Genomic DNA, 27,853 nt, shown 5'->3' on the forward strand with positions numbered 1-27,853 from the left:
AAGCACACAGCAGTCATCCCAAAAAGGCAAAAATATACCAGGGGGGTGGTGACATAAACCTAACATCAACAATATTTTAAATAAACACATAAACACATCATTTTCCCAACTTTGACCACACTGTAGTTGTCATGCACAGAAAATGTAGAAAGAATATATAAAAGGGTGGCATTAAACGAAATCCAGAGCTTGCAAAATTCTCATATGCGTGAGAAATGTGATGAAGGTAGTTGTCTGAACTATAATGAAAAGACTTAAACACCTCATTAATCACTGAAAGAAGTTGGCATGGTTGTTGGCTAGTTTGTTTCAGAAAGTTACACTCTCCCCTCTATGCTGCGGACAAACTGACCCAGAGACTTTTACTACCCTAGTAAGCGCTTCTCTCTCCGTCTTTCTCCTCCCATGGGCTGGGGGTGCCGGTGCTGTTGTAGGATTAACTACATGTTACAGTTCAGTTGATTTTTTGTACTGTTTTCTATTCTTCGTATTGCAGACACAGTTTCATTGTACTGCTTACATCCTATACTGTGTTCATTAACTAGGATGTTGATGGAATCAGTACAGTCACAGACCCCTGGTGTTCTAGTTCCAGTGCTGTGAGGAAGGATGCTACGGTAGGCCTAACAGAGACAGGGAATTGTGTGGTACAGTTGGAAAAGAGGGAGTGACAATGTGTTGTTCTGTCCTAATCATATGCCCCATGGCTACCCCTGCAATTCACTGATGCTCTTCAAAGTGGGGTATTGTTTTAGTCTGAGAACATGTTTTCAAACATGACTGCCCCATCAAAAATCTGCTTCAGTTGAAGTGAATTGATTTTCTAAAGATACACACACATGAATACTAGCATGTGTAAAATCAAATCAGTCACAGCAGTATTTGCCCCTGTGTTACTTTTACCTCTAGTGTAGTGTTTCTAACTTTGGTCCTTTCTGCCTGTCTGTTTGTGGTAGGGAAGAAGAAGGAGAAGATGTCAAAAGTTGATGAGGAGGGTCGTGGGAAGAGAAGCACCATTCGCCTGCATGAAACATATACTGTGGAGACGGTGGTGGTGGCAGACTCCGACATGGTGCAGTACCACGGTGCCGAGGCTGCACAGAGGTTCCTGCTGACTGTCATGAACATGGTGAGAATTACAGAAACAAATACAGTGTGTCCTCTGAAACCCCTTATATAATCAAATGTAAAAATTGGTTTTGTGTAAAGGATTGGTACAGTTTAAGCATGCAATCAACAAACAAGCATATTCAGCAGTTTTGTTGAAAACATGATTACTCACTTTTACAATTATATTTTTCTAAACTCTGGGTGACTATAATGTGAAGCTTCAAGTAACAGTGTGCTGATCAACATTCCTGAAGCTGAGAAACAAATTTAAATGTCAAACGTGTGTAGAATGAAGACATGTAAACCTAAATACTGTCTTTATATGGGTGAATTTTCTGATGTCAACACAATTTAAAATGGCGAGCTTGTTGAAGAAATGAATTATAGTGGGGTGTAATGTCCACACAACCCCTATTACAGCAGCACATAGCAGCAGAACAGTACAGGAGAGCCTTCCAGCTTTCGCTCCGGGTCTGGAGGCCAGAACAGGGAGAAAGGAGAGACATGCACAGCAAGAAGCTGGGCAGGACAGAGAAAATCTATGGGGGTAAAATTATGCCAAAATTATTGAAAATGGACAGACTCTGAGTCATAAATGGAAATTACAACTTGTAAACACAAAACACAATCTACAAATCTATTCCAAATCAGCAAACAAACTCTTCATGATCTGCAACTGTAAAACACGATCTACAAAAAGATTAGAAATTTACAAATAAACACATCATGACAAATAGAAATAGGTGACTTGTACTTGAAAACCAGAATTTGAATGAATACAAAGTGAGTTGTCTGCAGATAAGGGTCATATTCTTTTTGTAGATTGTGTTGCTTTTTTTTCTCCAGAATTTTGACACTGTTTCGCTGTGGTGACAAAACAATGCCATAATCATTGAAAATTAAGAGACTATGCGTCAGAATGCCTATTACAATTTGTAAACACAAAATACCATCTACAAATAGGTTTAAAATGGATAAACAAACTTCTCATGGTCCACAAATGTATAACACGATCTGCAAATAGATAAAAAATCTGCAAACAAACTTCTCATGATCTACAAATATAAAAGGCAATCTGCAAATAGTATCAAAATCTGCAAATAAACTCTTTACGATGCACAAATAGAATCAGTGACTTTTTCTTGACAACCAGAATTTGAATGAATGCAAAGTGATTTGTTTGTGCATGAGGGTCATATTATATTTGTAGATTGTATCACATTTGTTTTCAGAAATTTGGGTACTACTGTTTTGCTTTTTTTACCATAAAAGATTCTACAAATGCATCCTCACAATTTGCAAACAAACACAGTCAAACCTGTATTTTCAAATCACTGTATTAAGACATTCTTACACATTCTGTGCAATGCTTAGCATCCAAGTGTCCATGATAAGAGCTGTTTGAATTCTCTAAAAGCTGAGGAAAGGAGCCTCAATGCTTCCTTTCATATCTCCTTTAGCATAGGGTACACCTGACCAAAGGAAAGGAGAGAATGCCGTCCCACAGTTCCTTGCGGCGGCAACATTTAAGGCGACGCACATTCTCAAACTCAAACGATAAAATCCATCAACCACATTTAGCAAGATCCCTGCAATACAGACGCACATTATGATACTTTAATAAGACTCACAATTACCTTCTTTCTTTTGGTTTGTTTTCTTTTGGCATTTTTGTAATCTAATACTGTTTCAACACTGTTTTATGTTTCAGGTTGTTGAAATAAACCATTAAGTGTTTTCTACAAAAAAAATAAAAAATAAACCAACCATGACAGATAAGGGATGTTGATCACCATGTAAGTTACCATTGGCTGTTAAGCCTTTTCTCTCTTATGCCATAACTTGCTAATATGCATATATCTTAAACTGTCAACAATAACTGAGACCCATGCGAGCTGTTACTGGTCTTGTAACGTGATCAAAGTGAGGATAATGTTGCAGCGTGTAGCCTCACATTATGTACTGCAGCCTTCAGCAAATTAATTTTACTTCAGTCACAGATGCTGACACCCTCGCCTTCATAAAGGCAAAGATCCAGCTGGATAACCTCTACAGTAGGTGTTTTCCACACACTGATTTATTTGTGGCCGCCTGCCACATTATCAACGCTGATTTTCCATTGATTTTGTTACTATTTAAAATGGGTAAAATCGTATTTGATGACAGAGCTCCGTGCAGTGCATGTATTCTCTCAGCATCTCCTCTTGCCCGTCGCTCTCTCTCTCTCTCTCGGCACAGTTACGCTGTCATTCTGTGGGAAACACTGTATTTCCATATAATTGGGATTCATGTTGATAAATACGGTGGGCAGGAGGGTGAGTGTGAGCAAGTTTTCTCAATGTGACAACCCTGTCCATTATTTTGTGACTGGTAGGCTACCTTATCTGCCTTTTTGCTATCTTGGTTATGAAGTAATATACAGTATTCCACCGTGTTGTCCACCTTTAAATGGTCCGCATTACAACAACATGGGGCGCAGTGTCAAAGATGCGCTTTTCGTAGTCCATCTTCCGAACATTGTAGTTTCATCACAGCAGGTCACAGTAGTGAAATCCGCCGTCACATAATTACGTCACTTAGAAAAGAGCAGCTGGATTCTCTTAGATCCGCCGTCCTCTTTTCCTAAGTCCTTACGGATTCTCCTTCACATCTTTCCTTGACCTCATGACGTTTTCCATCGAGGTCAAGGAAAGGTGGTTAGGAAAGGAAATTTTTTTGACTTGGATGCAGCCATAGTTTTGGCGCTATCTTTCGAGTTTATGACTATGATCCACAGATGTAGTCAGCCAATCAGGGGTATTGCTTCTACGTGATGTCACGTCCCCTCAGTAAGCCCTTTACAAAATAAGAGCTGACACTTCTCAGTTGGATCGGCCCACCGCCAGTTCTCCGGTGCAGCCGTAACAGCGCCAAGAGGCAGACACACCCTCCACAGACAGATTGTTGGCAGCACTGGTGAAGGACAGACACTCAAGTTGAGTTCTCAGGTAAGCGGCCACTCGACTACAGCTATTTTGCTGAACAGACAGTAAAAAAAGCAGCCTGTTTTCAGCTTTGACATGATGCTTTTTCCAGCTGATCCAGAGCCCATAAAGGAACTCTTAATCCTTCAGTAAATCATAAACATTCAAAATGATCAGTACAGGAGTGCATGGTTTTCACATGTTGAGATATATATACACACGTGTGTGTGTGTGTGTATGTATGTATGTATGTGTGTATATATATATATACATACATATATACATACGGGACAGGCCTTTAATTCCTTTTGGGGCGGCTGTGGCTCAGGAGGAAGAGCGGGTTGGCCGTTAATCGGAAGGTCGGCGGTTCAATCCCTGGCTCCCCCTGGTTGCGTGTCGAAGTGTCCTTGGGCAAGATACTGAACCCCGAATTGCCCCTGGCGGCTATTCCGCCAGTGTATGAGTGAGTGTGAATGTTAGTTTCCGTTTGAGCACTTAGGCTCAGTGTATGAATGTGTGTGACTGGTGAATGCAGATGTAGTGTAAAAGCGCTTTGAGTGGTCGAAAAGACTAGAAAGGCGCTATACAAGTACGGAGCATTTACATTTTGCATTTACATTTTGCAGTTTATTTATTTCAAACAGAATAATACTCTTTAAAAATTATCAACTAATATCAAATACACGTCATTCATTTGATGTAGCTCCGACAGACGGCTTATGCGCTTCTATTTTGAAGGCAGCAACATCACGAAACAATGCGGTGCAGGATGAGAGAAGTGTGGCAGAAGTTAGCAGACAGAGAGCGATGGACTTCACATGACAGGATTCCCAACTTGGAACTGTTTTGATTCTTGTGATCGGTGGACCCTTACAGTCTAAAGGAAGATAAATAATCAAGGACGGACACATTCTGACTTAAACAGCGCTTCAAAGGTAACGGGAGTCAGCACTTTTTTTCTTTTCATCGTCATACCATGCAGGTTACACCAGTATATCTTTAAGAATTAGACTTTGGGGCTTGTTGTTTCCGTTAGATGAACTGAACGACTGAATTGTGGAGAATAACTGATCTAATGATGTGTAGCATGTTCATACTGACACATTGATAGACATTAATATTTGTATTAATGATCTAAGCAGAAGCAGCTAAAGCGGGAGACTGAACATAGACTGTTCTGCTGCTCCCTGATAAAAGAATAATGTTTCTGCTGATACCTGTTCAGAAAAAAACCCAAGACAACTGGACTCTGATGGTAACTTGTTTTAACAAGCTAGATAAAAGGGAATGCCCTGGCAGTTGGCAAATAGCTTAGGGTTAATATTTGATTTGATTAGGCCTACATAAATGTTTAATATTTTATTGCTACTGTTTAAAGCCAATACTGCTTGTAAAAACACCTTATTTATTTAAAGTGTTTGCAAACTACATACTATTGCACTTTTGTGTACATAGCAGGACATTTAAATAAAATGTGCGTAATACACTACTTTAGAATTCATTATTTAATTTTGCACACAACTATGTGATTAATCGCAAGAAACTTTCTCTGGCTTGTCTCCTGCTGTGCTATTCTCTGAAGTGCCCTGGTGCCCTTCACTCAGATAAAGTACGCGTCACCTGCTGGACAAATGTACACAACACTAAGTGTGACACTCGTGTGGTATGTATCTTGAGGAAGTAGGCTACAGTACTCTTGCAAAAAGCACATACATATGAAATACATAGGGCTGAGTTCAGCTGCCAGTGTGTGTTGAGAGTGCCAGAGCAGATGGGGCAAAACAACGGGTAGAAACGCAGTGATAGTTGAGGGAAAAGACTGTTTTCCCTTTAACTTTCCATAACTTAACATGAGATCTGCTTCATTAATCCAGTTGAGGCAGATGGCCGCCCACCCTGAGCCATTGTTCTGGTTGAGGTTTCTGCCTATTAAAAGGAAGTTTTTCCTTGCCTCTGTCGTCAAGTGCTTGCTCATAGTGGGATATGTTGGGTCTCTGAACATATTATCACAGTGCGGTCTAGACCTGCTCAACATGTTGTTGTGCTTGGCATGTTTATCGTTAAAATAAATAAATAAATGTTATGAAGAGACACTCGTTTAAAGTTCATAACAAATTTTATAACAAACTTAATAAAGCCATCAAGTTCTTAAAAGAACTCCAGCACAGAGAAAGGAGCAAACAAACACAACCACAGCAGTTTGGCAGGTCTGGACACAGACGGGTACCTCTGGTCCAGATTCTGCAGACAGAGAAGAAAAAGACAAAAGACTGGTTGTTTTGGAGAGGAAATTCGGCTGCCGGTAGAAACCTCCTGAACGGTCAATACCAAAGGAATCCTGAACTAAAACCACACTGAGCACCTAAACCCTAAACTGATCTAACGTTGCAGCAGCTCAGCTGTAAACACACAGCACACTAACGTTATCTGCACACCGGTTGCTAGCTATGTTATGTCGGACATAGATTAAGCATTATCATGGAAAAAAGAAAACAGTCACATACAGGCAGGGTAACGAATGACTAAAATTAACCAGCTGAATTGCAAGCCAGTGACAGCGTGAGAATGAGGAGTTGTTCTAGTTAAGGCTCTGTTCAGTTTGTCATTACGCATTTGCCACGCTATAATGTTAAATAAATGCTAGGGGGCACAGAGCGAACTTTCTTTTGTTGTTGTTGGCACAGATTGGTGCAACAACTGTTAGCTATCTAGCTACCTGTATGTGCCGTTGTTAATATGCTGTAAACGCATTTTTGGTTATAGCTAGCAATAGCCAAAGCTAAATGAAGTTATGTTAGTTGATCAAGAGGTTTTTTATTTAATGATGGGACTTAGTTAACGTTATCAAAACTAGCTTATGCCAGGTTTCTAGGCAGTGTTAACGGTGGTGCGTGCAATACCCCTGATTGGCTTACTACACATGTGGATTGTAGTCACACACTCTCCGGAAAGATAGTGCCAAAACTATCTGTTGACAAATGCAAAGGGATCTGCAAATGCCCTTGATCTGCAGACACAGATTCAACACTTGTGTTGACACACTGAGTAATACACAGAATGTGTAAGTGTAATGTCTTAATACAGTGATTTAAAAAAAAAACAGGTTTGACTGTGTTTGTTTGTAAATTGTGAAGAGGGCATTTGTTGAAGGTTTAATAGGAACAGCAAAACAGTAGTGCCCTAATTTCTTAAAACAAATGCAACACAATCTACAAACATAAAATGACCCTCATGCGCAGACAAATCCCTTTGCATTCATTCAAATTCTGGTTATCAAGTATAAGTCACTGATTTCTATTTGTGCATCGTAACAAGTTTGTCTGCGGATTCTGATTCTATTTGCAGATTGTGTTTTATATTTGTAGATCATGAGTAGTTTGTTTGTGTATTTTTAATCTATTTGTAGATCGTGTTTTACATTTGCGGATTGTGAAAGGTTTTTTTGCACATTTTGAATCTATTTGTAAATTGTGTTTTCAATATCCATTTGTGACTCCATTTTGAATCATTTTGGCATAATTTTAGCCCCATATAGGCTCTCTGTTATTTTTTTTATCTATTGACAACTATTAATATTTCTTAGTGCTGCAACTTATGTGTTTATTACTGATCAAAGTCATATTTCTCTCAAATATTGTTCAAAAATCTGTGTTAGTGAGCACTTCTCCTTTGCCGAGATAATCCATCCACCTCACAGGTGTGGCATATCAAGATGTTGATCAGACAGCATAGGTATTGCACAGGTGTGCCTTAGTCTGGCCACAATAAAAGGCCATTCGAAAATGTTTCACTGTATTGGGGAAGGGGTCCGGAAACCAGTCAGTATCTGCTGTGACCACCATTTGCCTCACTTAATGCAACACATCTCCTTCGCATAGATCTGATCAGGTTGTTGATTGTGGCCTGTGGAATATTGGTCCACTTCTCTTCAATGGCTGTGCAAAGTTGCAGTCAGGTCGAGACCCCGATGAGGACGACGAGCATGCAGATGAGCTTCCCTGAGACGGTTCCTGACAGTTTGTGCAAATGTTGTTTGGTTATGCAAACCGATTGTTGCAGCAGCTGTCCGGATGGCTGGTCTCAGACGATCTTGATGCTCTATGTGGAGGTCCTGGGGTGGCGTGGTTACACGTGGTCTGTGGTTGTGAGGCTGTGAGGTTGGATGTACTGTGAAATTCTCTGAAACGCCTTTGGAGACGGCTTATGGTAGAGAAATGAACATTGAGTTCACAGGCAACAGCTGTGGTGGACATTCCTGCAGTCAGCATGTCAATTGCACGCTCCCTCAAAACTTGCGACATGTGTGGCATTGTGCTGTGTGATGGAACTGCACATTTTCAAGTGGCCTTTTATTGTGGCCAGCCTAAGGCAAACCTTTGTAATAAAAAATTTTGTTCAGTGTATATTCTAACTGTCTAACTGGATCCAAGTGGGAAGTGCCTGAATAAATGGGGGCGTTCTTGAGGAAGAAGTTGAAAGAATAAGAGTACAGGGAGATAAAAACCCAATGGAATGCTCTTTGGTCCTCTTTAATACAAATAGTTAGCAAAAACATAGGAATAAGTCATAGCTGTTGTCCCTCTACTTGGGTCTGTCCAAGTCGATTTATGCATGTCTACTTCAGGTAGGTTATCCACAGGTACGTTTAAGAGAAGGTCCAAATGTTTGGACACATGAAGCTCTCTAGCCCAAGGTCGTGTTGTCAGATATTTTGTTTTATTTGACCAAAAGTCAGGTTGTAATAATGTAAAACAGATAGAAGCAGCACATCTTCCCCATGAAATCCGCATCTCCGAGTCCCTCACCATTTTCCAGTCCCACCATAAGACCCATCTCTTCACCTCTGCCTATCCCTAGCCGTTTATTTTTTTATTTTTTTATTTTTTTTATTTTTTTTGGTCATGTTTCTTTTTCTGCTCTGTAAAGCGACTTTGAGTTCGTGAAAAGCGCTATATAAATTAAAGTTATTATTATTATCCTCACATTAGAAATGCTGGGACCAGAGAAGAATTGGCATTATTGCTTTAATCCTTAGTAATGTAATCATTACATTTGCTCAAGTAGTCTTTCAGTGTTAGACAAGTTTGACTGTAATGTGGCATGTTGCCGTGAATATTTACTAGTACTGTGTACTGTCTCTTGTAGGTCTACAACATGTTCCTACACCGGAGTCTGGGAGTCAGGATCAACATCCGTGTCACCAAGCTGGTGTTGCTTCACAGCCGCCCAGTAAGCCTGATTTTATACCTTCTTTCAACCCTCTTTAACTCTCTGTCAACCCCAACAACCTATCAGCAGATGCTGTCCCCACCCTGTATGTGTGTATTTGTGATGAAGGTCATGCCCCTCATAAAAGAGATTCCCTTTTCAAAATCAGAATCAGAACATTTTTATTGAAATGAGGGGAAATTCCTTTGTCACAGTTGCTCAGCTTGCATGTCAAGATACTAAGGAACAGAAATAACAATAAAGTAGGAAATAAAATTAATATCCATCCATCCATCCATTGTCAACCACTTATCCTGCATACAGGGTCACGGGGATAAAATTAATATACAAATTTAAAACCTAAATATAAGGTAGTGTGGATATTTACATTATTTTACAGCAAACAGGAATGTAATATTTGCACTCATTTAATTAATCAAATGAGTGCAAAGATGGATATAAATATAAGGTGTGTAGATATGTATTTTACAGTATTAACAGAAGTGGCATGATAAATCATAATAGTGAATTAAATACAACTAGTAATAATGTCTATAGGCACAGTTGATGTGGATGGGTACAGTCCTAAAAACAGCAGTAGACAATGATTTTAGTCTATTATTCTACAAATTATTTCATCGATTCATCGCGTAATCGTATAAGAAGTACTTTTGCTTGGTGCACCCCTCCCTCCGGTACCTGGATCAGCTGTGTAACTCTTGGCTGTGACGTTACAACACAAACTCATGGCCCAACCAGGCGGAGAATAAACAATAAACACATGTTTATACATTTATAGCTGAGAATTGCTCCTTACTTTTGCTAGCCTACAACTCAACATTTTTTTGTTTGAAAGTCAACATTATTATTTAAATATGGCCCATATCAAACTGCAGTGTGAAATCTCCATGGCCTGAAAGTGATCCACATGCGCAGAAGAATAACACAACGGCACACGCAGCACGCTGTGCTACAGAATCCAACGGAGTTTTAAATCAAGGGCAACTGGACTTGGTTGAAGATACTAGCAGACGTTTCGTCCCTCATCCAAGGGACTTCTTCAGTTCTCAAAGAACTGATAAGAAATGGATAAATATGACCTGGATGACTGTGGTACAGAAGTAAACAAGGAGCAACAGAGGTTAGCTCACACTTCTCTTCAACTTTTTGTTCTTCCAGTGGATTTCAGGTGGAAGAAAGGGAATTTGTCAGTAGATGATAGCGAGGTAGAGAAGAAAGAGAGCCACATGTTTAATAATGGCTTTTGTGGAGCTTTTTGTTCACCTTGGCTCTGTCTGGCAGGTAAACAGCTGCTCTAGATTGACACCAATGTCGCATACGAATGTCCGGACTCAGGTCGCATCTCAAAAGAGGCGATTTGTATCGGATTTGGACCAAATATGAAAGTGGCCCAAATCCAAACTGGAAAAGATCGGATTCCATGTGATTTGGCCTGTTCACACTGTTATAAAAAGATCAGATCTGAGTCACAATCGGATTTGGGTCACTTTGGCCTGCAGTCTGAATGTAGCCTAAGAGACTGTGGAAAATTAGTAAAACGTAAATTCCAATATTATCTGACCCTAAAAAGAGAAGCTACCAGAGGAGAGTCTCTGCTCCCAGCGTGACAGAGGACAGGTGGAGACAGAGCCGCACTTTCTAACCTCATGCCCTAAATATAAAACACTAAGACAAAAACACTTTGCAAACATTTCCCAAATATACCCCAAATTCGAATTCATATCAGACACACAGAAACTCTCCTATTTACTGGGAGAAATGCCCAAATGTCAAATAATAGCTGCAAAATATATCTCATCATGCCATGAACTGAGGACAACCAGTGGAAACTATAAATAATTGTAACTAGTTTTTTTATTTTTATTTTTTTTATGAACTAATTAATATAAAAAAATGTGTCTTGATATACACACACACACATTTACGGTTTTATCTATTTAATTTAAAACATTTTATGTTATAATAACACGCCCGCACGCGCGCGCACACACACACACACACACACACATTACTGTGCACTTACTTAGTTAATTTAAATATATTTTTATTGTGTTTTAATTTTTTTTTAACACACACACACACACGCTTATTGTTTTACTTATTTACAATTTTTTTATATTTATTTTTACAGAATTTTTTTATTTTATATATTTTCTATTATTATTTTACTTTGTATTAACAAACACAAAAACTTTTGCTGTTTTATTTCCTTATGTAGCTTTGGCAGTATTGTTGCTATACATTCATGCCAATAAAGCTTCTTTGAATTTGAATTTGACCGTGGGTCTTTTCGGAAACTAGACCCTCGCCACTTCCACTCCGGCACAGAGTGAACTCCCTAACCTGCGTAGGGTATAAATACAGCGACCAACATTCGGACGAACTACCCTCTCCCCAGTGTAAATAAGATCTGATGTTACTGCTGCACTCACTGCTACAGTATGTGTATCAAATAAACAACAGTTGTATTAAGATTCAGGATTTGCAATAAAGAAACTGAAAGCATTTGTCATTTATTTTGTGCTATGAACCAAATTATTTTGGTTAGAATTTGAATATTTCTTTTAGACATTTACAGAAAAGAAATATTATATTCTTTTAAGAAAAGATTGATATTCGTTGTAAAAGAAAAGCCTTTTTATTTGAACCTCTTTATCTTTATATGAAAAATATTACATTTACAAATAAATCATTTCAAAATAAATCAAACATTATATTGATTTATTATTGATTTTATAGGCCTATTCTGAAGTAATTAAAACAGTTAAAATGTATAAAGACTTAAATATTTTTCTTTAATGCCTTTGTTGCTTGTTACGTGATCCCCCTTTGTATATACTTTTGCCATGTTCTACTATTCTGTCATTTAATGTAGGCAATTTTTTTTTGGCCGAAGATTTTCGTACAAGATGAATATGATGATGAATATGATTCAATAAAAACAACAGTTGTGTTGTCTATCAGACAAGAACATGTTTTTATTGAACACAATATAACCTTTGGGCTACGATGTTAACCTGTGAATGGTGATATGAAATGTTAGTGTAGTTTTGGAATTTAAAAATCCTACATGTTAACCGGCATCGGTGCTCACTCAGCATTGTAGCGTTTAATAACCCACTTCCACTCCGTCCTCATTGGTTTCAGATGGCACTCAGTGTGGCGGACCCTCCGCATGAATGCGCAAACGGAGTAGAAGTAGGTAGGAAGAGGGAGCAGCAAGCAGTTTCTGAAAGGCCCTGTGTGTTTCAGACTCTGGGGAGGAGGTAAAGACTTTGATGGCCACAGGCAGGAATGACTTCCTGTGGCACTCTGTAGTGCATTTTGGGGGATGGTGGTGAGTTTTACACTGAAAGTGTTTGACCAGCACGTGATGGAGTGAGTGTGTTTGTGGCTCAGCTAAAAGGATTCAGGAGCGGACACAAGGCAGAGGAATGGTAAACTCAAGCAGTTTTATTTACAAAGGAATGTGCAAGGGAAGAACTGATGAATGGGAAAGAGGGCAGGTATGAGGGGGAATCCAGGCTCAGCTTAGGATTGACAGCAGTTTCCTCAGAACATGGTTTCAAGCAGGCAGGTTCTCCAAACACAGGTGATAACTGGAACAGGCAGAGACAAAATTTTTTTGTTGCTAGTCGCAAAATCACAAGACTTGGGTTCTACTGAGTGGGCCAGAGCGTTTGTACCACAGAAGGTAAACTGACAAACTGGCCATAATAAAAGGCCACTTGAATATGTGCAGTTTCACTGTATAAGGGAGGTATCTGGTGTGACCACCATTTGCCTCATGCAGTGTAACACATGTTCGCATAGAGTTGATCAGGTTTTTGATTGTGGCCTGTGGAATGTTGGTCCACTCTTCTTCAATGGCTGGGCGAAGTTGCTGGATATTGGCAGGACCTGAAACACGCTGTTGTAAATGCCGATCCAGAGCAACCCAAACATGCTCAATGGGTGACATGTCCGGTGAGTGTGCTGGCCATGCAAGAACTGGGATGTTTTCAGCTTTCAGGCTTGTGTGCAGATCCTTGCAACATAGGGCAGTGCATTATCATGCTGCAATATGAGGTGATAGTCGTGAATAAATGGCACAACATTGGGCCTCAGGATCTTGTCACAGTATCTCATTCAAAATGCCATCACTAAAATGCACCTTTGTACATTGTCCATAACACGCCTGCCCATACCATAACCCCACCGCCACCATGGGCCACTCGATCCACAACGTCGACATCAGCAAATCGCTCAACCACACGACGCCATACATGCTGTCTGCCATCTGCCCTGTACAGTGAAAACCGAGATTCATCACCTCACACTACACCTCTCCAAAGTGCCAGACGTCATCAAATGTGAGCATTTGCCCACTCATGTTGGTTACGATGATGAACTGCAGTCAGGTTGAGACCCCGATGAGGATGACAAACATGCAGATGAGCTTCCCTGAGACGGTTCCTGACAGTTTGTGCAGAAATTCTTATGCAAACTGGTTTTTGCAGCAGCTTTCCAGGTGATCTTGGAGGTGAAAATGCTGGATGTGGAGGTCTTGGGCTGGTGTGGTCTGCGGTTGTGAGGCCGGTTGGATGTACTGCCAAATTCTCTGAAACGCCTTTGGAGACAACTTATGGTAGAGAAATGAACATAAAAATCATGGGTAACAGCTCTGTTGACAAATTTGACAGATTTGTGAACAATATTTGAGAGAAATAGGCCTTTTGTGTACATTGTGTACAGAAAGTCTTAGATCTTTGAGTTCAGCTAATGATGAATCAGGGCAAAAACAAAAGTGTTGTTTATAATTTTGTTCATTGTAATTTTATGTTTTTGTAAAAATCCATTGTTATTTGCGTATTTGGTATTTAAGTAATTCAAAAGTAACTAAAATAATCATGTTACATTACTTTTATTTTGTGGTACTTGGATTATGTTACTGATTACATTTTTAACAAGGAATTCATAATTGTACTGTATTACATTTTCAAAGTAATCTTCCCAACAATGCAGATAAGTGATTTAAAAAGCAATTTTTAATGTGCAATGTCAATATGTGGCTATAAAACTGTATTTCTTTTCATGCTCATTTAAAAGTCTGTAAAGTAATGTTGAGAAATACACATTTCAAAATGTCAGTATTTTGTACATTTTTCCATGATACCATTGTACCATTGTTCTATCGCAATCAGAAACTGCAATATTGTCCACAATAATAAGCAATATGACTTTTTCTCCAAATTGTGCTGCTGTAAATATTTGTTTGTGAATCATAAACTTTTCAAAAGTTTTTCAAGTCTGATATGAATATTCACATTCTCTGCATTCCACTCAAAATGAAAGCTTCGCACCATCACACAATTATCAATTCATATTTCTCATGAGTGACAGTGAATGAAATAGCGTAGTGGTAGAAAAATCAAAAAGTAGTGGCATGCAAAACAAAACACAAAAAACCTAGCTATTAAATACCCATAGTTAACTCTACACACTGAAGATGGGCTTGTTATTCCAAGTGTCCAATAACCTACTGTGTAGAAAAGTTACAGAGTATACAATTGCATCCCCTAGGGGTGGTGCTGATGTTATTGTAATGAGTGTAAATGCGGAACTTCATTGCACTGATGCTCGTTACTGAACAGAGTCTAAAAGTCTAAATCCACTCATTGTTTGCTCATCATCCTTCCTCCTCTTAATGTAGGTAAGGGTTTCTCCATATTTTACTTTTAATCTTTATTTTGGGGCATTATGTTATGAGACCAAATGGATCCATCAATCAACATCCATCTTGTTGTGTGAAGGGTGAAGAGAATTATGACATTGACGTCAAAATAATGATTTTTTTGGTTGACTTATTTTCATTGATATCCGAAATTTGCAGATTTTGAAACAGCTGTGGGGAGATACAAACTCTGAATGGCAAAATATGAAAGTTTTGGATTCAATGTAGATAGGCTTATAGAAATTGATGGACTTGGATTTTTTAATTGATGTGGGATTTATTCACACAGACTATTTGTGTTTGGTCTGAAAAGGACTTGTTTGCTTCTTTGTTTCTGACCCGGGTCCTGACAGAAGTTGGATTAACTAGTCACAGCCTACACAGTATACACACAGAGGTGAAGACAGTAAAGGTAATGTTGCTATAGACTAAATGAAAAATGGTACAGATATATACAGTAGTGTTAATGATAATAATCGTAATGTTAATGATTATAATAACAATAATAACAATAGGACTAGTAACAATAGTTGTAGCAGAGGGTGCCGAGCAGGAACACGGGGGCAGCAGGTGACTCGCAACCACAGATCCAGACTCCACAGCTCCAGAGCCAGAAACATCTGCAGGAAGTGATAGGAGAGAGGAGAGGGACGAGAAAGCACAAGACTGCCAGAAAGGGGAGAAGTTGTGTTAGTAACATGCAATAATGGGATGAGGTTGCATACAGAGGGAGAGAAAGTAGAGGAGAGAGGAGCTTAGTGCATCATAGGAAATCCCCCGGCAGTCTAGGCCTATCGCAGCATAACTAAGGGATGGTTCAGGACTCACCTGAGCCAGCCCTAACTATAAGCTTTATCAAAGAGGAAAGTCTTAAGCCTACTCTTAAATGTGGAGATGGTGTCTGCCTCCTGAACCCAAACTGGAACCTGGTTCCACAGGAGAGGAGCTTGATAGCTGAACGCTCTGGCTCCCATTCTACTTTTGGAGACTCTAGGAACCACAAGTAACCCTGCATTCTGGGAGCGCAGTGCTCTGGTGGGGTAGTAAGATACTATGAGCTCTTTAAGATAAGATGGTGCCTGACCATTAAGAACTTTGTAGGAAAGAAAAATTATTTTAAATTCTATTCTGGATTTTACTGGAAGCCAATGCAGAGAAGCTAAGACAGGAGAAATGTGATCTCTTTTCCTGGTTCCTGTCAGAACACGTGCTGCAGCATTCTGGATCAGCTGAAGAGTCTTAATGGACTTTTTGACTTTTTTGAGCAGCCTGATAATAGGGAATTGCAGTAATCCATCCTAGAAGTAACAAATGCATGGACTAGTTTTTAGAGGACTAGACAGGATATTCCTGATTTTTGCAATATTACGTAGGTGAAAAAAGGCGGTCCTTGAAATTTGCTTAATGTGAGACTTAAACGACATGTCCTGATCAAAGATAACTCCAGGATTCCTCACAGTGGTGCTGAAGGCCAGGTAGATGCCATCAAGGGAAACTATGTCTTTAGATAATGCGTCACGGAGGTGCTTGGGCCCCAGAACAATAACTTCAGTTTTATCTGAGTTTAACATTAGAAAATTACAGGTCATCCAGGTTTTAACATCCTGAAGGCACAAGTTTAGCTAACTGATGAGTTTCATCTGGCTTGATCGATAGATATAACTGAGTATCATCTGCATAACAATGAAAGTTTATGGAATATTTCCTGATAATATTGCCTAAAGGAAGCATATTTAAAGTGAAGAGGATTGGTCCGAGGACAGATCCTTGAGGAACTCCATGACTAACTTTGGCGTGCACGGAGGACTCATCGTTAACATGTACAAACTGAAATCGATCTGATAAATAGGACTTAAACCAGCTTAGAACGGTTCCTTTAATGCCAATGAAATGTTCCATTCTCTGCAATAGGATCTGATGGTCAATGGTATCAAATGCAGCAAGATCTAGTAAAACCAGTACAGAGACAAGTCCTTTGTCTGATGCAATTAGAAGGTCATCAGTAATTTTCCCCAGTGCTGTCTCTGTGCTATGATGAGCTCTAAATCCTGACTGAAAATCCTCAAATAAACTATTGCTCTGTAGAAAGTCACACAGCTGTTTAGCAACTGCTTTCTCCAGAACCTTAGAGAGAAATGGAAGGTTAGATATAGGTCTATAGTTGGCTAAAACATCTGGATCAAGTTTGGGCTTTTTCAGAAGAGGTTTAATTACAGCTACTTTAAAGTACTGTGGTACATAGCCTGTTGATAAAGATAGATTGATCATATCTAGTATAGAAGTGCAGTCCTTGGGATGGGCGGGGCTTAACCTAGACATGGGCAGGACTAACCTGAAGTTGCTATTTAAGTCTGAAATTATAATGGGTTGATCAGAAGTTGCTATATTTATTGTAAAACTAGCCTCAGAGCAATGTTTTTGATTATAATAGCTTAATAACTTTTAAAAAAAGGTTCCTATATTTATAATTTATTAGAAAACACAATATTGACACATTTTACTCATGCTCATACTAAAAAATCCATTATATGTACTAGATATATGTTTTAACCGAGTACTCGCACATCCCTTGTTAATTGTTGTTAAATACAATGTAAATATCAACTGTTTCATTTTTGTGAATGTCTCACAAGCCATGATAAATCTACTTTCAACTATTTGCCTGTTTGTTAGCATTAAAAATAATAAACAGTGTGGGTTAGTTTGACCCATAACGCAATGGATGTAAAAAAACAAAAAAATAATTCAACGTAAAAGCAGGGTTAAATCAAAAGGAGACAAAGTAGGAGAGGATGAAGTAATCACTTCTGTATCTGTTCTTCAGGAAAAGCTAAAGGTGGGCCATCATGGAGAAAGGTCTCTACAGAGCTTCTGTCACTGGCAGTATCAAGAGTTTGGGGGGCCACGATACCTTGGCACCAACCATGTTCCTGGTGGAAGAGATGACATCCCACCAGTGGACACTGCTGTGCTGGTCACCAGGTATGTAGCTAGCACAGATGAATGAATGTGTTTGGCTGGAGTTGAGCTTTCTGACTCAAGTGCAGAACTTAAACTTGACGGGGACTTGATGAAGCAAGCGTGCGTACGCAGGAGTGGAGCAGTGGCAGAAGACAGAGCAGGTGGGGAGATCTGTGTCACAGGAGAACAGAGTTAACAAGGTTGCAGGCACAATAACTAGTCTTAGTCTAGATGACTTGAACGTGACTGACTGGGAATGTGAGTCTATGATCTGGCTCTGAGTGGAGGCAAGGACCTTGTATATGAAGCAGAGCATAATGAAGCTGATGGCTGGCAGCTGGTAACCGTCTCCTGCACATTTGACTTCACTCCTGCAAAAAGGCACACAGGGGAAGGGGGGGGGAGAGACACACACACACACACAGAATCCCATACCTAGGAATAGGTGACCTGACAGTACCCCTCCCCTTGGGCAGAGTAGGGGGCTGTTGGGAGGGCTCAGGGAACTGGAGGACATGGGCTTCATCTGGGATACATGGAAAGTGGGGTGAATATGGAGAGATTCAGGCAGCCTTAGACGAACGGCACAAGGGTTAACGATATATAGGATCTCAAAGGGACCAATGAAGTGGGGGCCCAATTTCTTGGACTCTACTTATTGGGAGACATTTTTGGCGTTCAGCCAGACCCTTTGACCCGGTGTGTAGCTAGGGGCCGGTTTGCGGCGTTGGATTGCTTGTACTTGCATCTTTGCGGAAGCGTGAACTTGGGATGGTCCTGGTCCATTTCCAGATCCTAAAGCAACGGCACATGAAGTCCAGAGTTCTTTTAGCGCTGGGATGGCAAGGCTGGTAGAGTGAGCCCACTGGAGAATCTGCGAGCGGACAGAAACTAGGACAAACATCCTGTTAGGGGGACCATTAGCTGAGTCGGCCTGTTGGTCCTGGGCCTGCCTGACAATGGTCTCAATATCGCAGGTAACAGCTGCCACAAAGCGTGTGGCTGGGAGGATGCTGATGGGATCTGGATTGGTGTCGTTCGCAGAGAACACTCTAGAGAGGGCATCAGGCTTGGTATTACGAGAACTGGGGCGATAAGACAGAATGCAATTAAATTGATCAAAGAATAGAGCCCACCTGGCCTGCCTGCAGTCATTTCGCAGATTGGATGTAAGTTTTTTGTGGTCGGTCGCACAAGAAAGGGGTGTTCGGCTCCCTCCAATCAGTGGCGCCATTCTTCCAGTGCTGATTTAACAGCAAGCAGCTCACGGTTGCCAAAGTCATAGTTTCTCTCCGCTGGGGAGAGTCTGCGGGAGAGTTAAGCACAGGGATGGACTTTGTCATCACATTCAGCCCGCTGGGAAAGCACTGCACCTACTCCAGTATCTGTTGTGTTCACCTCAACAATGAATTGCCGACTGAGTCGAGTTAAACCAACACGGGAGCTGAGGCGAAGCGTTGTTTGAGTTCCTGAAATGCGGCCTCGGCCTCCTTGGTCCAGGAAAATGGGACAGAGGATGAGGATAGAGCAGTGAGGGGGCAGCAATGTGACTGTAGCTCTGAATAAACCTTCTGTAGAAGTTTTCAAACCCCAAAAAACGCTGTAACTGTTTGTGTGAGGATGGCTTGAGCCAATCGGTTACAGGGAGACTTTGGCTGGGTCCATCCTCATTTTTTCATGCGCAATAATGAAAGACTTCAAGCAGATCAGGATGACATCTAGGTATACGAACACAAGTCTGTTTAGCATGTCTCTAAGCATGTCATTCACAAGGGCCTGGAAAACGGCTGGGGCATTTGACAGACCACAAGGCATGACTAAATACTCAAAATGTCCAAGCGGAGTGTTGAATGCGGCCTTCCATTCGTCTCACAAATGCGGACAAGGTGATAAGCATTACGCAGGTCTAGTTTGTGAACACGGTGGCCCCGTCAAGTGAAGTAAAGGCAGAGTCTATTAAGGGCAAATGATACATACTATATTTTACTGTAATGTTGTTAAGGCCACGATAATCTATACATGGCCGGAGCGTGCCGTCTTTCTTATCCACAAAATAGAACCCTGCTCCTACTGGTGATGAAGATGGATTATACCTGCTGCCAGAGAGCCCTGTATATACTTCTCCATGGCCTTGTGCTCCGGGCGCGAAAGATTGTACAGCCTGCTGCAGGGAAGCGGAGCTCCGGGAAGAAGGTCGATGGCTCAGTCATAGGGGTGGTGTGGTGGCAAAGACAGGGCCTTTAGGTAGATAGATAGACGTTTTTGTCATTGTATATAAAATACAACGAAATGCAGTTTAGAGCAAACAATTGAACATAGCAGCTTTAAAGTCTCATATATAAATAAATAAGCTATAAAAGGATTGCATGAAATAATAAAATAATACATAAAATACAATAAAAATACATTTAAATGCTTAAGCAATATTAACATTAAAAACTAAGTGTTCCAGCAATTACATAAAGTGCAGTCAGTGTGTGTTAAGCACAGTTTTGCATCACATGATCGACATTCAAAATTTCAGCAGCATGTCCACATCTCTCGGGAAAGAACTGTTCTTTAGTTTGTCGTGGTCCTGATGACCTTGAGCCTGCCTGAAGGAAGATTGCTAAATAGATGGTGACCTTGGTCTGAAGGGTCTCTGTTGATGTTCCTGGCATGTCTGAGAAGATCGCTAGAGTGGATATCATTCAGATGGAGAAGAGGGGTACTGACGATCCACTAAGTAGTCTTCATCACCCTTTGTAGATCCTTCCTTTCTTCTGCTGTACAGCTTGAGTACCACACTGTACAGCAGTATGTCAGGACATTCTCAATTGTACATTGGTAGAAATTTTCAGGAGTTAATGGGGCGTTTTAAGCGTCCGAGTGTACGAAGGAAGAAAAGGTATTGCTGGGCCTTCTTCACCAAACACGCTGTGTTCACTTTCCAAGTGAGGTCCTCATAAGTGTACCACAAGATATCTGAAACTGGGCATTAGCTCAGCCTCCTCCTCATTTATCTATACTCCCGTATGCACTCTCTTACTCTTCCTAAAGTCATTCACCAGAATCAGGTCATTGACTTTGCACCATCCAGTTTCTGGTGGTTGTATAACTTTGATCGATTACAATTGTTTGCCAAATAATTTATGTTCATTTGACTATGATCATCTGAAAATTTTGTTGTTCCTACAAATCTTTTTCTTTCACCATATTTTACTCCTCTTTGTATTGTCATTGACTTTAAGCCCCTTTCTTTTTGTGCACAGTTATCAAGTAGAGTAAAGGCCAATTTATACTTCTGTGTCGAATTTAAAAAATAAAATTAACTACAAATAATGGCTACTGAAACTGAGTGGCTCACGTTGGAGTTGGAGCTGATTGATGTTGAATAGTAGCGACTTTAAGTGAAATTACTAAAACGCAGAAATGAGAGAAAGCATAGCAGGAGATGATATGTAAATCGGATGAGGCAAAAGAAGTAGTAAATGTGATGCTACCAAGCTGACCAATCAGTTCTTGCCATCTGTGTCGCGTAGTTAAATTTTTTGGGGAGGTGTGTGTCAGGCTACAGCTTGATGCAATGCATGTCCCTGCTAATACAAATACAGCAAAAGATTTGTCAAGTAAGGATGAGGGGAAGAGGAAACAACCAAGGCTGTGATTTCAATTGTGCACCCCAACAAAGTAAAAACACAAAGGATTGTCCCTGATATTCAGTCAAAAGAAGATATTATTTCTCATAGCCTTGCAAATGTGACAGGCTTTATATCATAGTCTTAAAATGTGGTACCCCCTGAACTAGGACACAGCCCTTGGCCTTAAATCCCTGTCCTGTTCGTGACACTGTGGAGTCCAATGTCTAATCACTCCTTCCTCAGTCTGCTTGTTCTCTATCCTCATGCTTCAGCGTCTGGCACAACATGACGCATTCCTAATTTAGGATTAGCTATTATTACCTGTTGTAACTCCAGGGAGGGAGAGTGAGGGCAAAAGGAATCCTTTTGTTTAAATTAGTACTGATTCTATCCTGTCTCATGGAGTGGGAGGAGAGCATCAATACAGTTGCCTTTTGTTCTTGAGGTGGTTTGTTATAAATCTGCCCCCTCAGGTTCTTGCGCATGGTCGCTCAGCGGCGTTTGTGAGTATGTGTGTGGCTGTATTGCTGCACTCTACTGTAGCACAGCTCATGTGGAGGACACGCCTGCAGTATGTCTTAACAGCCTCTTAGGAGGAGATAACAAGATATTTGATATCTGGGCCTCTGGATAATTTCATGTCACTCACATAGAATGTATAGATACCAGGCTACACAAGATCAGAGGTGTGCTGCTTGAAAAAGCTTTCAGAACAAAATACCTCAGACTTGGTTGAATGAAAGGCTGGTATTAAAAGTATTAAAAAATCCAATGTATTTATTGAATGTTGTCGAAGCAGCAACACATTCACACTGGCAACTACTCAGTACAACCTCTGTGTCACTGATGGACACTGGGATCAAGTGTTAGGAAATACTTCCCTACACTTTTCACCAGAGCTGAAATCATTATCTGCTTAATTGGCTTGTCAATTGAAAGAAAATTTATTAGCTCTATTTTGAAAATTAATGTATAATATTTTATAATAATTATTATTTATTTCCCTTTTCTTGGTTTTGTATTATACAGAATTGAATATGTTTGATTTTGAGTGTATTAAGATGAGAGCAAAACTTTGAGAGGTTGAGACTAGGTCCGAGTCAAGACCAGGACCAGTGCCCCACACTGCATGACACATCATAAAATGTGCAACATGCAAATCATAGGCACTTGTCAAATTGATCTCAAGGATTCTCCACATTCCCTTAAAATATCCACATACCAATACTAACAGGTGAAATCAACTTAACAATCTTTATTCAATACTCCTTTTTCATGTTTTACCATCCATCTAACAAAATAAAATGTTAGCCTCCAAGCATTTGGTTTTCTGTTCGACTCTCGTGTTTCAATTAACAACAACTTAACGTGATGTGCCATGTCCTTATGGCCATACACAGCAACCCATTTAATTCATAAAGTTTTCATAGATGGGGAGGTGCATTACTCAGTCTCCACTCCACTAGGTCTCTCACCCGAATGAAGGAGCGGTACCACGGTGCATAACAGTAATGTCAGGACCTGTATGCAGGTGACATTAGCTAATGCTGATGTAACGTTAGCTATATAGCTTTATGTGACCTGTCCTGTCATTGTTTATCACAAGCAAAAATTGAACTCACGAACACAAGTTCTCTGCATTAGCTACTTCCCTCAGTAACTAACTAAATTAGTTAAACGTTAAAAGATGCAGACACGGTGGATATTTGACAAGCAGGAACCAGGTAAAACAGCAGTGAACACAGAGTGCAGATGTTGGTTTGATCATTTGATAGACTACATCATTAACAAGCTGACATGCAGCTCTCTTGCTGCCATGATAACGGATTGTGGGTGGAAAACTCTGGAAAAAGGACAAGTTCTGTGTCTTTTGGGCGACTTTATGAAACATACTGCTGATGGAAAAATTCAGTGAAGCAGAGAGAGAGACAGAGAGGAGGTGTTTCAGTGTTTTCTGTGTATGGGGAGTATAGGTACCAAATCCGTGCTGTCCAGATCGGCGCTAGTAGCTAGCTAGGTAGCTAGCTATGTTGGTATAAAAGGCGTTGACAGCTTCCCAAAGCCTCTTACCCTTACTCTAACCATCACAGGGGTGTGTGCCTAAACCTAAGTCAGCTGTTGTATGCATGTCGACCGGCTAACCCTACAATTGTGCATGCTAGCAGCTAGGGTTAGCCTCCTTTGTGTTTTTACTTTGTTAGATTGTTGTCATTATTATAAATAAAAAATGTACTGTTGAATAAGGTTTTTCATATCTTAAGTATATTCCTATTACATCATAGTGAACAGTTTAATCTCCAGTGATTAAAAAACATTTTGTTATCTTGATTTGAAAGATTTAGTTGGATCCGGCAGGCAGTATGGATTTGGCAGTGACAGGGAGAAGAGAAGTCCCAGGCAGGCGCAAAGCAGGTATATTTAAAAATAATAGTATAATGTGTGTGGGGATTAAAACCTGCCTTTACAGGGTGGTATAATGTTTAATGTTTAAAAATTAAGAATTTCCTTTTTTTTTTTTTTGCGGGTAGGGTGGGAACAATCACGATGTCGAAAGAACTTTGTGATGTCTGTCAGCCATCGGCCCAGCCCTAGTGCATTCATACTGGGATAGACAGAAAGACGATTTTGCTTCTTCGTCTTGTAGGTGTAAATGTTGCATCATAAAAGTTTTGGTGGCTTTCAAAATTCAGTGTATGGACAACTTGTTGTTCTCCTTTATTGCCCCCTTTTTCGACCATCATGACCAGGTTCTGGTCCTTCCAAGTAGGCTCACATATTGTACAACAAGTACAAGGTTTTAGTGCTTCAGTCAGTCTCTGTAGGATGATAAAAGCACATTGAAATGGCCATAGCTCTCCTAAGAGACCCTCTTAGGATCTGCACACCAAGCTATACAGTAGTGGTTGGCAGTGGTCGGCAATAGGCATTCTGCGGGCCAGAACCAGCCCGCCAGCAATAATAGCCCGCGGTCAGATTGCTTTCATAGCAGAAAAACGGCTGCTGCTGAAATAGATCTCAGTCATGACAGATACAGTGATAAGTGATTGTGCCTCCAAAATAAAATCGCTTTTTTTGCAGCAATGCTTTATGACAAGTTTATTGAGAGCTCTGAACGACATTCAAATGAGTCTCTGGCTTGCTTGACACACCTCTTAAAAATTCCCCTGAATTTCCTCAGGGAAATGAAAATGCGTCCGTAGGTTTATGAATGTGGATCAAACGCCGGGACACACACACACATGCTCACAATAAAACATGTGCAAAAGTGTCCTTCAATCAATCTTACAACCTTCCAAATGAGAGTCCCGCACAGAACCGACTGAGCTAAACGTGCACACAAGTAAGCAAGGATTTGAAATAATTTGACTTTGTTGTGGCCCGCCATGTACGTAACAACTTGAAAAAAATTTGTCTTGATGCCAGATTTGCCGACCCCTGCTCTATGAGATCTTCTATGAATGGTCATGCCATTTTTCAGGAGAATTGATTGGTCAGTAGTTTTTTACATGTTGATCGGTTATCTCAAACACAACCTTCTCGGGAGAAGGTTAGGTGTGCAACATAAGTTACCATGGCTATGAACCCCAGAATCAGAAGGAACTTTATTGCCAAGTAGTGTTTTACACATAAGAGGAATTTTCTGTGGTGATAAGGTGCTACACGTAGACAAACATACAGTCAACATAAATAAATGTGGAAATATATAAATGGAATTGAAGAGCAACGTTGCAGATATATACATGTGCATTATTCTGGGTCTGTGCCATGCAGTAATGTAGTAACGTAACGGAAGAGAATATTGTGTACATATAAATATATAAACTGACAACATAAAAATATACAACAACAAAGATCAACAACAAATATGTGCGACTTGCCAGGTCTGAGCCCGACATGAGATGAAATGGTATTTACATGTGCAGGTGACATTTGTATCGTTTGCAAGGGAGAAGTGTCAGTGGGGGACCTGGGCCTTGTTAATGAAGCTAGTTGCAGACGTGAAGAAGCTGTTTTTGTGGTGAGAGGTTTTGGTCCTGATGGACCACAGCCTCCTGCCAGAGGGGAAAGTCTGAAACAGTTTGTGTCCGGGATGGTAGGGGTCAGCTGCAATCTTTCCTGCTCGCCTCAGAGTCCTGGAGGCGGACAGGTCCTGAAGAGAAGGAAGATTGCAGCCAATCACCTTCTCTGCAGAGCGAATGATGCGCTGCAGTCTGCCCTTGTCCCTGGCAGTGGCAGCAGCGTACCAGATGGTGATGGAGGAGGTGAGGATGGACTCAATGATGGCGGTGTAGAAGTCAACCATCATTGTCTTTGGCAGGCTGAACTTCTTCAGCTGTCGCAGGAAGTACATCCTCTGCTGGGCGTTCTTGGTGAGGGAGGTGATGTTCAGCTCCCACTTGAGGTCCTGGGAGATGATGGTGCCCAGGAAATGGAAGGAGTCCACATTGGTGACCGAGGAGTCACACAGGATGATGAGGGAGGGTGGGGCTGGGCTCTTTCTGAAGTCCACGACCATATCCACGGTCTTCAGAGCGTTGAGCTCCAGACTGTTCTGGCTGCACCAGGTCACCAGATGGTCTCCCACCTGTAGGCGGACTCGTCCCCATCAGAGAAGAGCCCAATGAGGGTGGTGTCGTCCGCAAACTTCAGGAGCTTGACAGAGTGGTGACTGGAGGTGCAGCTGTTGGTGTACAGGGAGAAGAGAAGGGGGGAAAGAATGCAGCCTTGAGGGGAACCGGTGCTGATGGTCCTGGAATCAGAGACATGTTTTCCAAGCTTCACGTGCTGCTTCCTGTGCGTCAGGAAGTCTGGGATCCACCTGCAGGTGGAGTCAGGCACGCTCAGCTGGGAGAGCTTGTCCTGCAGCAGGGCCGGGATGATGGTGTTAAAAGCAGAGCTGAAATCCACAAACAGGATCCTGGCGTAGGTTCCTGGGGAGTCCAGGTGCTAGAGGAAATAGTGAAGGGCCATGTTAACTGCATCATCTACAGACCTGTTGGCTCTGTAGGCGAACTGCGGGGGGTCCAAGAGTGGATCGGTGATGGATTTTAGGTGGGACAACACAAGGCGCTCAAAAGACTTCATAACCACAGAGGTCAGGGTGACAGGTCTGCAGTCGTTTAGTCCTGTGGTCCTTGGTTTTTTGGGGACAGGGATGATGGTGGAGGCTTTGAAGCAGGCTGGCACATGGCATGACTCCATGAGCTTCAGGATGGATGGGGAGTCTGCCTGGGGTGGCTGTGGTAGAGCGGAAGGTCGGCGGTTCAATCCCAGCTCCCCCTGCATGTCGAAGTGCCCTTGGGCAAGATGAAGGTGAATGAATGTGTGTGAATGGTGAATGCAGATGTAGTGTAAAAACGCTTTGAGTGGTCGAAAAGACTAGAAAGGCGCTATACAAGTACCAGCTGCTTTGCGGGGTTTCTGCCTCCTGAAAAGACAGTTGACTTCCCTCTCTGTGATGGAGAGAGGAGGAGAGGGTGTGGAGCTGGACAGCTCTGAGGAAGGAGGGGAAGAAGTCATGGACCAAGGCTGAAGCTGAGCGGAGGAGTCACGGGTGATGGTGTCCGATTGACTCTCAAAGTGGCAGTAGAACTGGTTCAGCTCATTTGCCAGGCGAGAATCGTTTATGGAGTGGGGGACTTTGGGTTTATAGTTTGTGATCTGTCTGGACCATCACTTGAACAGAGTGTCCCAGTGGAGCGCAGTGACAGAGTGATAGGCACTGCTAACTGTGGTGTAGCAGTGATCTAAAGTGTTCCCCTCTCTGGTTGGACACTTTATAAACTGTCTGTATTTGGAGAGTTCTTGGCTGAGGTTTCCTTTGTTAAAGTCTTTTGTTAAAGCCTCCACCTTTTGTTTTGCCGGAGAGTTCTGTGTCACGGTCCCTTCTGTACAGTTGGAAGCCTGCCAGCTGCAGCACGGAGTCCGGTGTTGATCCACACAGCCACGTCTCCGTGAGGCACAGAACAGAAAATGAATAAAAGTCTCTGTTTTTCCCCACCAGAAGCTGAAGTTCATCCAGTTTGTTGCACAGTGAGCGCATGTTAAAGAGAAATATTGCCGGTAGCGGTTTGTGGATTCCCCCCCGGCGAAGACGCACAAGTGACCTGGCTCTTTTTCCTCTCCTGCGGCATTTCACAGCGCAAACGACAGCAAGAGAGCCCTTCACCAAAATGTCCAATAATTCCACTGATTACGTAAGTAATCTTGTAAGAAGCTTGTAAGATGTAAGAAGTGGACGACCCACTCTTAAAACC

The 27,853-nt window shown here is 41.3% G+C and overlaps 1 protein-coding gene across 1 annotated transcript in view; it reads left to right on the forward strand.

Moving 5' to 3' along the window:
* The window catches only part of adamts17 (ADAM metallopeptidase with thrombospondin type 1 motif, 17), a 236,219-nt gene that overhangs the window by 35,151 nt on the left and 173,215 nt on the right, over window positions 1-27,853 (forward strand). Inside the window, exons 5-6 of the mRNA XM_046074026.1 lie at window positions 9,219-9,302; window positions 17,840-17,997. Coding sequence (XP_045929982.1) covers window positions 9,219-9,302; window positions 17,840-17,997 — 242 coding nt within the window. The remainder of the gene's footprint in view (window positions 1-9,218; window positions 9,303-17,839; window positions 17,998-27,853) is intronic.

This window comes from Micropterus dolomieu, linkage group LG17 (genome assembly GCF_021292245.1).
Source record: "Micropterus dolomieu isolate WLL.071019.BEF.003 ecotype Adirondacks linkage group LG17, ASM2129224v1, whole genome shotgun sequence".
Classification (NCBI taxonomy): domain Eukaryota; kingdom Metazoa; phylum Chordata; class Actinopteri; order Centrarchiformes; family Centrarchidae; genus Micropterus; species Micropterus dolomieu.